This window comes from Perca flavescens, chromosome 24 (assembly GCF_004354835.1).
Source record: "Perca flavescens isolate YP-PL-M2 chromosome 24, PFLA_1.0, whole genome shotgun sequence".
Lineage (NCBI taxonomy): Eukaryota > Metazoa > Chordata > Actinopteri > Perciformes > Percidae > Perca > Perca flavescens.
The window spans coordinates 1,438,932-1,452,552 of NC_041354.1; the positions used below are offsets into that span (position 1 = coordinate 1,438,932).

Below are 13,621 nucleotides of genomic sequence, written 5' to 3' on the forward strand. Positions count from 1 at the left end.
TAAAACACTGGGAGACCTGTACTTCGAGGCTGTAGCCCCCAGACTCTGGAACGCCTTGCCCTTGGTCCTCCGTGTGGCTGATTCTGTTGATTCTTTTAAAAGTCAACTCAAGACACTGTTATTAGGCCCCGAGCGCCGACAGCGGCGAAGGCCCTATTGAAACTGAAGGAATTATTGTTTCTTTCTATTATTATTTTCCCGTCAAATGAATTGGCTTTTTGAGGGGCTTAATATATTCAAAAATTCACAAAATTTTGCGGTCGCATCAAGTCTGGTGAAAATGTACGTATTTTAAGGGTTTCGGGAATAGGCGCTCAAAAATGGCTCGCTAGCGCCCCCTAGAAAGTTAAGAAAATTGAGCCCCTGCAGTGCGTTTAACGTAGACTCACGAAACTTGGTACACATATGTAACATGTCAAGATGTACAAAAAACTTCATTAGAGCCATACCCTAAACCCAACAGGAAGTCCGCCATTTTGAATAAAATGTTTGAAATTAGTCACGATTTTGGCCATTTCCACATGTCGTACTTTAACGAACTCCTCCTAGAGATTCCCCGATCAACTTCAAACTCGTTCTGTGTCATCTTAAGATGTTAAAGATGAAAAGTTGTTAAAAGAAAAACTTTTAAATCATAGGGCGGCGTGGGCCGGGGCGGCCATTTTGTGCGTTCGCCGCGAAACAGGAAGTGGGTGTAACTTTCGGTGTCGTTGTCCGATTACCTCGAAACTTTTCAGGATTCATAAGAGTCCAACCCTGAGGACAAATAAAGGCCGATATTTACTTAAAGTCATAGCGCCCCCTAGTGGCAACAGGAAGTAGGCCTAAAAGTCAAGGTGCTATACTTTAACGAACTCCTCCTAGAGATTTCATCCGATGGACTTCAAACTTGGTCTGTACCATCCCAACACCTTAACGATGAAAATTTGTTAAAAGAAAAACTTTTCGTCAGACGGTGTGGGCTTGGCGGCCATTTTGAGTGTTTAGCGATGAACAAAGAAGTTGTTGTAACTTGCGTACGTTGTCGTATCTGCCCAAAATTTCTCACGATTGCCAAGGGTCCAGGTCTGAGGACACCTACAGGCTAAAATTGACTTTTGGTCATAGCGCCCCCCGCTGGCAACAGGAAATGTGCCTTATATGACAAACATCATCCGATTTACATGAAACTTAAAATGTGTGGTCTACCTGTGATACTGAGCCGGCCCCTATAATATGACCACGCCCACTTACTCAGGCCACGCCCCCTTTCATAACATTTTAACCGTTTAAGGTAGAGTCTCGTGTGAGGTATCAATGAACTCAGCAGAGACTTCCTTCTTCATTGGTGATGGTTTGGACCGCCCCCTATGTTCAAGCCACGCCCCTTTCATACATGCTGACCCATCTAAGGTAGAGTCTTGTGTGAGGTAGGGCTGGGCGATAAAACGATAACGATATGTATCGCGATAGACACATAATATCAATAGAAAATGTGGTCGATAAAACGTTCGATAAGTTGTTTTTCTTCATCAGAAGAAACCAGAGGTTGTGAATCAAGTTTGGTTGCATGAACAAAGGCCCTCACTCTCTGGCAACCTAGCAACGTAGGGAGTGACGCTCTTAACAGCCAATCATGTAACAGTATCATGTTTGCTTGCGCCACATCGCTGTCTCGTGTTCTTCAATAACAGAACCGGCGTGGAGTGGAAAGTGAGTGCCGCAGCGAGCGAGGAAATTGTTGATAAAACAGGAAAAGTCAGTATCGCAGTTTTGGGGATTTTATAAGTCTGACCGTAGTCAGACCAATGTTGTCAGACCGTCGTCCCCACCAACACTGGTGATACCATAAACTTGTTTTACCACTTTAGCCGCGCTCACGCTTTGGAGCACAGCCGTATTCGCCATCAACGTCCAACAACATCTGCAGCTGCAACACGGCACAAACAGCAGATCGCAATGGAGAGGTACTCTGCATCAGCGCCTTACTAAACGCTACAAAGAAATAATGAAGGCAGACATGCTGGGCACTGTCCAGAAGCCAGGTTACCAACCTAGTACTAAACCTGCAGAAAATAGTTCCTTCTCAGGTTTCTTATATTTAGCTAACACTTTGCACTATTTTATGACACTTTATTAAGCATTTCTTACTTTTTCTTTAATTTTGCACCTTAATGTTAAGAGATAATTGTTAAGTGTTCATTATGATTTTAGACCTGTTTACATTTTAATGAGTGTTTTCCATGGTTGTGTTGACATTTCTGCTTTTATAACTGAGGGGATTATAATCAGAGCAGGGTTAAGTTTAAAATAAAAATGTTTAAATTTAATATATTTTTCTCAATAATTATCGATATCGACCGATATGAAAAACTTATATCGTGATACAGTTTTCAACCATATCGCCCAGCCCTAGTGTGAGGTATCATTGAACTCAGCAGAGACAAAATAGTTTACCATTTTAGCTAGGTCTCCAATATAACTGCTAGCCTACTAGCCGTTAGCCTAGCTAACGGTAACTCTAGTCTTGGAGTCCCTCTTATGACGTCACACCCTGCCTAGTGGAAGGGAGGAGGGAGTGCTTAAAACCACTGTAAAAAATACCAACAAATACAAAATAATGGTGGGTGGCTATAATCTTTGTTTAATAAGCACATTGCTTAACTTCATGAAAAATTTAACCTGCAATTTACAGTTTATGTTTATATTTGTCTTTAATTCTGAGATATTTCTCTGAACTTTAAAGCTTCATTTAATTTAAACAGCCCTTCTCATGTCGGGATTTCAAGTTTTACAGTTCAGAAAATCAAATCTTTGAATGTTTCCAAAGTATTTTTTTCTATTTAGAATCACATGTTTTAAAGTACAGAATATTAACTCTGGTTGAGATTGAACACCTCATTAATCATGTGACTTTGATTACTGGATGTTTGCTTATTCCTGAATCCTGATTCAGTCACAATTAGTCATTACGTCTCCAACTTGTTTAAAGTAAAACAAGGATTTTAACGTGCTGATTAAAAATGTAAACACAAATATTATTTGTCATGTTTACTCTTGTCTCTCCAGGCTGAGTGGCTGTAATCTGTCAGAGAGAAGCTGTGAAGCTCTGTCTTCAGTTCTCAGCTCCCAGTCCTCCAGTCTGAGAGAGCTGGACCTGAGTAACAACGACCTGCAGGATTCAGGAGGGAAGAGGCTGTCGGCTGGACTGAAGAGTCCACACTGCAGGCTGGAGACTCTCAGGTCAGGATTCATTAACCCATTTAACTGATGGCCATTTAAACTAGGATTAACTTGAGTTGATAAACAGCTAACATGTAGCTTTGTGTATGCTTATACTAAGTGTCAAAGGACCTTTTATTGTGATTACAATTTGTATAACATACAAAACATACATTTCACAACATGAACATATCCCCCCCTCGACCAAGAGCTCCTCTACCTTATCCCCCCTGTGGTCACTGACACTCCTGTTCTCACTGTCCAACAACACAAAGTGAGACAGGTTCTCAAAGCAGTGAACCACAGGAAAGCTGCTCAAACAGCCTAGCAGACTACAGACCTGTCGGGGCTCTAGAGTGTGACCAAAATTTTTAAGGGTGCAAGTAAGATTTTTCCTAGGTCACACCGGTGCACCTAACGTCCTCGCATGCGCCGTCTCTCCACGAACTAAGCAATGTCTTTATATCGATATGGTTTAATGTTGCGTTACATGACCCATTCCTTCTGTAAAGCCGTGCCTGTGTTTGGATCTCTCCTCCGCGTAGCCCCCCATTCACTCACACACAACATGGAGAGACGTAGCGCCGCCAGTCCAAACTGCTGACTTTTGTCCACAGTTTTAATTTTTATTAACACTGTATATTGTTAAGTATGAGAGGGAAACCTGTATTGGTAACAGTGTTTCCGCTGGTAACTCTTAGTTATTGCGGCCACCATGGCGAAAAACACATTAGAAGTTATTAAATGCAAGTAACTGCAGTTCGGTGAGTAATAGCGTGTAAGACGGAGCTTGCTGGATCATAGGGCTGTCAACGAATATTCTAAATTCGAATATATATTCGAATAGTTTTTAAAAAACTAATTTCGAAGGTGAAAATTAATATTCGAATAAATTTTTTTTTGCTAATGAGCAAATGCTACCGACGTTGCTCTTTCTACAGACCAGAAGAAAAAAGTAAACAACGGCAGAACTGACAGCAGCATTGCCGTCAATGCTTCGATTTGATTCAATGACCTACTTCGTCGGATCAAGCCTTTCATTCACCATAAAAGAACTCATCTTAACCTGGTAAGTTTATCAGAGAGACCTGCAGTCACTCTGAGAGTCCTGGCATCAGGTTGTCGGCGAACTCATTCAGGCTCCTGTTTCCGCTTTGTCACAATGCCGTGCGCCACCTTGGATGCATGCGCAACCAGATGTTCGAATAGTTAGAATATTCTGTGTTTTTTTAGAGGGAATATTCAAACGTCATTTTTTAGCAATTTTGACAGCCCTAGATCATAGTACATAAAAATGCAGCGCAGTGACGATACAGCCATTTCATAGCCTACACAAGATGTGTGTAACGCCGCTGACCCGCCAAAGCGCATTTGACCCGTGCTGGACCCATTCATAATGAGTCAGCGTCACTCTCTGAGTACGCTTCAGTCCATCGCACTCCCCCTCTCTTCCTCTGTATCCCTATGTCTTTTGGTCTTTTTTTTTTTTTAAAGATTTCGGCCCTTATTTTGATAGGAAAGTGTAAGACATGAAAGGGGAGAGAGGGGGGGAACGACATGTATGGGCCGCAGGTCGGAGTCGGGCGTCCTCTTTTTCTTTTAATCAGTCTGTTGTTGAAAACAAGTGAAGGAGCTTTCTCAGATATAGATAGATAGATAGATAGATAGATAGATAGATAGATAGATAGATATATATAGATATATATATATATAGATATGTATAGATATATATATATATACATATGAAAGGGAAGTTTGGGGTCCCCTGCTGGAGCTGCTCCCCCCGCGACCCGACACCGGATAAGCGGACGAAGATGGATGGATGGATGGATGGACATATATATATATATATATATATATTTTATTATTATTATTTCTTTTTTTAGGCTATTTATTTCAGATAACTTTCATTTACATGTGTTGCAGCTGTATATTTTCAAACTGGTAAAGGAAACCCTGTCTTTGCATTTTATTTTAATCACAATCTGTTTTAATAAAAGAGCTTGTGAAAAGTGGCTTTGACTTAAAACTGAACATTTTGCCCACTTTGTAAAAAAATAAAAAGCTATATATCGTGTATCGCCATTCAGTGCTAACGGCGACGCAAGGAAAATTTGTGCTGGTGCACCTAAATAAAAAAGTTAGGAGCACCAGTGCAACCAAGGCAAAAAGTTAGTCTGGAGCCCTGCCTGTGGCCCTTACCCCTTTCATAATGAAGTGCTTTGAGAGACTGGTACTCAAACATGTACAAGCCAGTCTCCCTCACTACGTGGACAATCATCAGTTTGCATACAGGCCTAACAGATCTACAGATGATGCCTTATCGATTACTCTCCATGCTGCCCTGTGCCATCTTGAACAGAGAAACAGCTAGGCCAAGATGCTCTTCGTGGATTATAGCTCCGCCTTTAATACAATAATCCCCGACATCCTGATAAACAAACTGCTGATCCTCAGCCTTCCCCCACCTACCTGTGGCTGGATAAGGGACTTTTTGTCAAATCGCCCACAGACTGCCCCCACCTCTCCTCCACCATCACACTCAACTCAGGGCTGTGTGCTTTCCATTATTCACTATACAACTTTGACTGTTTCCCACCAACTCTATGATAAAGTTTGCAGATGACACTACTGTGGTAGGACTTGTAACGGACGGGGACGAGTCCGCCTACAGACAGGAAGTGCAGAATCTGTCTGAGTGCTAATAACCTCATCCTTAACACCACAAAAACCAAATAACTCATAATAGACTTTAGAAAACATAACACACCCTCCCATCCTCTCTTCATAAATGGTGAGTGCTTGGAGAGAGTTCATTCATTCAGGAAGAACAACATGAATGCGAAGCTGCTGGTGTCCTTTTACAGATCCACCAGTGACAGCATCCTTTCGTACTGCATCCCTGTGTGGTTTGCTGAGTGTTCCACTGCAGACAAAAAGGCTCTGCAGAGAATTATCAAGATCGCAGAAAAAAAATCATTGGTTGGCCCTTCCCTCCCTGTCAGATATTGCCGCACTCTCTCAAGAGCCAAGAACATCATCAAGGACAATACTCATCCTGGCCACCACCTTTTTAATTGCTACCCTCTGGTAGGCGTTATAAGTCTATACAATCCAGCACCACCAGATTTAAAAATAGCTTCTTCCCAAATGCAATAGTTTCCCTAAACAAATGTAGTTAAACAAACCCAGTCACTCACTGTCACCTCCTGCACTTCGATACTTGCACTTATCTGATCATTGCTATTTTACATTTTTTATTCCGTTTTATATGTCTTGTAAGGTTTATTTATTGTACACACCCAGTGGAGTAGGGCTCCTAATTTCACTGTATTTTAAAGTACAATGACAATAAAGGCATTCAATAACTGCAATATACAAAACCATACAATAAAATGATAACAAATTAGACAACAAAAGAAACACGTAGGCTATAAATGAAAACAGCATAAGCCCCTCTTACACGTCTCTCCCCAGCACAAAGCTTTTTAGGAGCTTCCAGAAAGTTCAGCTACTTTCCCATTTTCTAGTATAGACATCCAATCTGGTAAACCGTTTATATGACATCTTTTCAAATGCTGCCACCCTAATTTATAATAATATACACTAATAATAGCAGAATGGTCCACTTCATTCGTTGCAGTGTAGAAAAAAACTAAATCCGAGGGCACAGATTGTGAATCTGTGTGCCAGTTTACAAATCTGTTGGGCTTGGTTCTTTTTTTCTGCTGACACGAGGCGGGGCTCCATCGATGCTCCATTATGTTGTGGCTAACAAACAACAACTTCCGTTGTAGCGTTTGAATTTCTGATGAGCCGTATCGGCCACTTTAAAAATGTACCTGGAAAACAAACAAACATGGCGCCACATGTTCACAGAGGGTTCCTGTGTTTTGTTTTGTGTGTTTTCAGTCTGTCAGGCTGTCTGATATCAGAGGAAGGCTGTTCTCTGGTCTCAGCTCTGAGCTCCAACCCCTCCCATCTGAGAGAGCTGGACTTTAGCTACAATAATCCAGGAGACTCAGGAGTGAAGCTACTGTCAGCGGGCTTGAAGGATCCACTCTGGAGACTGGACACACTCAGGTATGAAGAGGCCTGCTGCAGCCACTGACAGTCAGATAGACAAGAAAGAGAAACCTTTTTTCTGTGTTAAAGCTGGTGACAGATCTTTTTGAGTTTTGTTATTTATAAATGAATATAAATTAGGGCTGGCAAAATGAACGTGATAAGTTAAGGCAAAATCTTTTTAATGCCACTAATTTTGTTGACGCGTGATTAAAAAGCTTTAGAAAGTGATGTAATGTCCCCCCACCCCCTCCCTCAGAGTGGAGCCTGCTGGAGTCAGATGGTTGACACCAGGTCTGAGGAAATGTAAGTGTGTTTTAAATTTCATTCTTGAAACTGTGACATCACTCATTCAAACCTCTGATGTCATCATCAAAGTGCTGATTGGTTAATAACTGCAGCTGTGTTGTGTCTCGTTCTCTCCCTCAGATTCCTGTGAACTCACATTCGACACAAACACAGTGAACAGAAAACTCAAACTGTCTGACAACAACAGGAAGGTGACACATGTGAGAGAGGAGGATCAGCCATATCCTGATCATCCAGAGAGGTTTGACTCCTGGCCTCAGCTGCTGTGTAGAGATGGTCTGACTGGTCGCTGTTACTGGGAGGTTGAGACGAGAGGAGAGGTTCACATATCAGTGAGTTACAGAGGAATCAGGAGAAGAGGAAACAGTGCTGACTGTTTGTTTGGAATGAACGATAAGTCCTGGAGACTGGAGTGCTCTAAAGATGGGTACTCCGTCTGTCACAATAACAGAGTAACAGACATCTCCTCCTCCTCTGTCTCTGGTAGAGTAGCAGTGTATGTGAACGTTCCTGCTGGCTCTCTGTCCTTTTACGAAGTCTGCTCTGACTCACTGATCCACCTCTACACCTTCAACACCACATTCACTGAGCCTCTGTATCCTGGGTTTGGACTCGAGTCCGGGTCTGGTTCCTCAGTGTCTCTGTGTTCTTTGGAAGGAGAGTCTCCTCCTGTTAGATAAAACTTCTCACTGCTGCGTCAGCAATGTCAGAAAAACCACAAAAAATGCTGGAAAAAAAACGACAAAATGTAAATTAAAAAAAACTTTGAAAAAAGCAAACACACAAACATTGAGACTATTGCTGCTGACAGCGTTAGAACATAGAGAATCAGAAAAATAAAATGTTTTCTCCATTCATCTCTACTAGTAGTGCAGCCGTAGCAAGTATCTCACTATCTCTATCCTCATTCATATTTCAAACGCAAATGATATCCAGCTACAGTTAAGTTAGAGCAGAAGGGGACGGCCTCTGGCTCACCTAGTGGGAGCGTGCAACCCCATGTAGGCAGCGGCGCAGGTTCGAGTTCGACCTGCTGCCCTTTGCTGCGTATCATCCACCATCTCTCTCTCCCCCTTTCCTTTCTAAAAGCCCCAAAAAGATAATTTAAAAAAAATAAAAAAAAATAAAGTTATAGCAGAAGAACGGAGTCGTTTGTATGGAGATGATACACCGTCTTGTCTCTTTTTGGTGTAAACTAGTAGCTTTCAGAACGCTGCAGGCCGACGCGGTGCAAGTAGCAGGAAGATGGAACTCGTTTCGTTAAACTAGGGCTGAAACGATTCCTTGAGTAACTTGAATAATTTGATTACTAAAAATCCTCGATGCAACATGATTTGCCTCGAAGCTGTGTTTAATCAATGTTACCAACGTTAAACCGCTCACGGCACACCAGGCTGACGCTGCTGTCGACACATGCCATGAAGACTGACGGCGCAGATTACATGAGGAAAGAGAGCGTAAATAACCGAGGGGCTAAGAGAAGAGAGGCTGGAAAAAAAAAAACGACAGAAAGTGTCCAATGTTTGGAATCAGTTCAAACGTTATTACAATGAAAACTCTGTACAGTGTTTCTACTGCAAAATGGAACTAGCTTAGCACAATATTAGCACGACGTCAGAGCTTTAGCATCTCAACAGAAAACATGGAGTCTAACTTAATCATCCGTTCCACGAAGAGGACCGACAAAAGTAAATCAGAGAGTCATATGGACGATGAAACTACACCAAACACAACAACTACCAAAATCAAAGACAAGAAAATACGTAGTGGTGACCACGATCTGATCTAAAGAGCTGATGTGTTGACTATCCCTTTGGAAAAACAGCTGATTATTAGGCACCACTCTCTCTCTCTTTCTGTCTCTCTCCACAGAGAAACAGCTGAGTTGCTCCAGAGGTGTGCGAACTCTGATATATATAGCAATTGTAAGTCGCTTTGGATAAAAGCTTCAGCTAAATGACATGTAATGTAATGTAATGTTTATTCTCTCTCTGGGGCGACCTTGTGGCCTGTGAGTAGACGTGTAATACGCTGTATAATAAGCCAGGTTATAAGCATGTGTTTAGGCTGATTTACGATCTGCATCATGTTTTGGGATTCTAAATCATAATGATATGCATGTATGAATGTCTAGAGATGTTTATAATGTATATATTACTATTGTTATTCTTATTGTAAATTTCCTATTACATTTTGTCGATTACAGAGTCGATTTTTTTGGGGGGGGGGCCTTTACTTTTATTTTCGTGACAGAATAGACATGAAAGGGGAGAGAGAGGGGGAATGATATGCAGGAAAGTGCCTCAAGACTGAACCTCTGTATATGGGCTCAACCACTAGGCCACCCAGGGACCCGCCTTCAAACTGGCACTTGAATCAGCTCTGTAATACACAATGTACGTTGTACTACACTGTTCAAAGCGTCGGAAGAGAGTAGGATAAAAATGTAGGATAAAAATATATATATATATATATATATATATATATATATATATATATATATATATATATATATATATATATATATATATATACATACATACACACACACACGCAGCAGGTATCCCATGCATTGTTTCTGCATGGAAGAACTTTTCTTATACTCCAAAATGAATCGATTAAATCGTTTCGGACCCATTTGCATGCGGTCTGTGAATCTCCACAGGAGATGAATCACTTCAGGTCGTTTCGCAGCCGTATCTATGTGAAGGCAGCGCTAGACATTTTTCTATTTTATTTCTATTTAATGTGTATCTGTTGTGTCGCATTTGAGCTGCTGCACGAGGGAATATCCTGTGTGGGATCGATAAAGTTTGTTTTAATGACCACCTCGCTCTACATATACACTTACTACTAAAATTAACGGTGTAGAAAATAATCAAGAATGATTGAACAGAGTCACGATGATGATATTGTGGAAATGCTACTGACTTGTGTCACAAATTGTTTTGAATTCTGTCTCTTCACAATAAAATTATAATGTTAACGTGAGTGTGTTAGTTCTCTTTCTCAGGTCAGCTCTACTGAGATGATTCAGCTCTAAGATTCAGTATCTGGCTAAAAGGTTTCTGGCGGTTAAGGTTTTGTGTTTAATCCTAAATATCTAAGTAAAAAGGGCAGATTTTCTAGTTCTGTTTCTCCGTCATCTCTGACTCTGGCAGCAGCTGTGATGTCTGGAAAAGAACAGCAGCAGGCTATTGCTAAACTAACATTATCTGGTGTCTTTAGCTTGAAGCGTGGAAGACTTAAAAAAATGTTTTTTAAAAAGCTTTAAAAAAAAACGCTGAAGAGCCAAAAGAAGCGTTGAAAACAGCTGAGTATGTAGCGAGTGATTAAGGACGGTGTATATCAGTGAGTATGTGGCAGTAATCTCCTAATCACATTAATCTCAGAGAGATCTGAGTTCTTTTCTTGTAAATTTGCAACATTAATCTCTGAAATTCTCAGAATATGAGAATTTATTTGTATTGGTTACATTCAATAAACCTCAAATGCCGTCAAAGCTGGAAAACTCATAAGAGTCTGAAAAGATTACATTCGATTATCGAAGTAGTTGCCGATTCATTTCAGCTCTCATCATCACGGTTAGCATTTAGCTCAAAGCTGTGTCTGATGCTGCGTTCATGTCACTTCAGAGTTGTTGTAATTACGAGTTTTGTAGTTTTTAAATAGCAGAAGCCGAGTCAGTTACATCTGGAAACACATCTGCCCTGAAGGAGTCCATGAAGCTGCTGCAGCTCTACAGGTAACATTAATAATCATTCAGATATTCTACATTAATAATCATTCAGATATTCTACATTCACTGGATTTATTTTAGCGTGTTTGTCCGTATTTATTTTACTTTGTTAACCTCAAACTCTGCAGCACCTTCATGACTAACACAATTTAGGATTCTGAGTGTGAAAGTGTGTCTTAAATTATATTATTTAATTAAATCCCCGTTCCAACACCACCATGGATATAGAGCCACTTGGCCAGCCGTGCCAAAACACTTATGAACTTCAATATCCAACGGCAATCTCAAAATTAAGTAACACCACCTCAAAACAAAATACTTTCACAGAGGAAACGCTCATTACTTCCTCAGGAGTGTTTTAATCCAAATTTGATTTTAAGCCTAAACTTAACGAGTCGTTTAGGAGTCTAAACTTAACTGTCAGAGCTGCAAGACGCTCACTTTTTCTGTCTAAACTCCACCACCACGGTCCCTGAAAGCACCGTCATCTGGCGGTACCTGGAGCCTAAACTACTGCTGCTGCTGGTAGTCCGCGTCCTGGAGCTCTGATTTTAAAAGTGACATTAAACAAAAAGCCTTTAAAAGGGGTGATAGAATGATTATATAGGGGTATTTCACACTGTTCCTTAAGGTCTCCTAATGGGGTATGTAACATTGGTTGGGCTTAAAATGGCCTGGTTGATATTTTATTGGCCCTTATGCATCCCTGTGTTTTGGCCCTATTTGTAACAAGAGCTTTTCTTCCAAATATGGTATGGTCATGAATATTTAGATGAGCTGAGCGCTTATTGGTTGAGTGAATTGCCATACACACACATTAGAGACGTGACAGAATCTCATATTCCAGACACTGCAATGTTTCGTTACCAAATTCACTTCTGAGACTTTATGTGAGAAATCAACTATATAAAGCTCAAATATGGGCCGTTTTACGAAAATGGATGGCTAATTGCAAATTTGGTAAAACTGTGTGTCGGAGTTCAGCTGCCTTTGTTGCTGCCTCGCCGCCCGGCCTGCCTTCCTCCACAGACCCCGGCCTGCTGTGAGCTTGATTGAGCTCCGGCACGGCTAGCAGCCCACAGCACCTCATGCCCGCACAAAGTCCCCGTTTGGGCTAATGGACTACTACCAAACACCGCTGCCCTGACAGAGCTCCAGGGCCTGCAGCTCCTCTCTTCCTGCTAGCTAAATGGCCCGTGTGTGAGAGTGAGAGCGCCGTCAGCGAGCTTGTTACACCAGCAATCTCTTACCACATGTTACACACATGTCACGCCACTTATACAACATCTAACTAAATGTTTTATTAAGCCAACAACGGTGTCCGATTTCAAGTTAATGAATATTTGTGAGCTGTAAGGGTTCCGTTAGCTGCGACTGTCCCTTCAATCCTATGTGTACAGATTGCGGCTAGTTAGCTTCATTTTTGGTCGTAATTTGAGTATATTTACAGTTTGAATTTCGTCACGCCACTTATACAACATCTAACTAAATGTTTTATAAAGCTAACAACGGTGTCCGATTTCAAGTTAATGAATATTTGTGAATTCCAGAGGAATTCTAAGAGGAGGCTAGCTAGCTCTCATTGATAGAGCTCCATCCAGCCGCAGGCTCTATCAATGAGACTCACGGACAAGCGGCGTTTATTTCCCCAATTGTTTGTTTAAATAACTCAACACATTATAATTACACACATTAAAACATTAACTGGAACCTGTGGTAAGAGATTGCTGGCGTAACAAGCTCGCTGACCGTGCTCTCACTCACATACACCGGGCATTTAGCTAGCAGGAAGAGGGGAGCTGCAGGCCCTGGAGCTCTGTCAGGGCAGCGGCGTTTCGTAGCCCAAAATGGTGACTTTGAGCGGGTATGAAGTGCCGTGGGCTGCCAGCCGTGACTGAGCTTCATCTACCTCACAGCAGGCCGGGGTCTGTGAAGGAAGACAGGCCGGGCGGCGAGGCAACAACACAGGCAGCACCGGCGCTGAACTCCGACACACAGTCGGACAAAATTTGCAATTAAACATCAATTTTCATAAAACGGCCCATATTTGAGCCTCACATAGTTGATTTCTCGCATAAAAAAGTCTCAGAAGTTAATTTAATGGTAAAATAGCAGATGAACAATGTATACAATTTCTGAGATCTGCCCAACCTAGAGTCAGAAGACTCAGGTCAGTTGTGTAGCCTATGCAAATGTTGGGGCGTGACAAAGAGAGAGACTAGAGCCAAATGAGGAGGAGCCGTCAACTATGGGGCTCGTTGAGATTCGCCCGTTTTCAGAGGCAGTTTCAAATAGTGAGATTTGCAG

The 13,621-nt window shown here is 41.6% G+C and overlaps 1 protein-coding gene and 1 long non-coding RNA gene across 2 annotated transcripts in view; both read left to right on the forward strand.

Moving 5' to 3' along the window:
- LOC114551252 (NLR family CARD domain-containing protein 3) overlaps nt 1-13,621 on the forward strand; it is a 221,525-nt gene that overhangs the window by 188,646 nt on the left and 19,258 nt on the right. The window contains exon 14 of the mRNA XM_028572423.1: nt 3,049-3,222. Within this exon, the coding sequence (XP_028428224.1) occupies nt 3,049-3,222 (174 nt within the window). The remainder of the gene's footprint in view (nt 1-3,048; nt 3,223-13,621) is intronic.
- LOC114550840 (uncharacterized) lies at nt 7,176-7,730 on the forward strand. Its single transcript, XR_003691761.1, has 3 exons — nt 7,176-7,284; nt 7,526-7,572; nt 7,696-7,730. It is a non-coding gene; the product is annotated as an uncharacterized LOC114550840 (long non-coding RNA).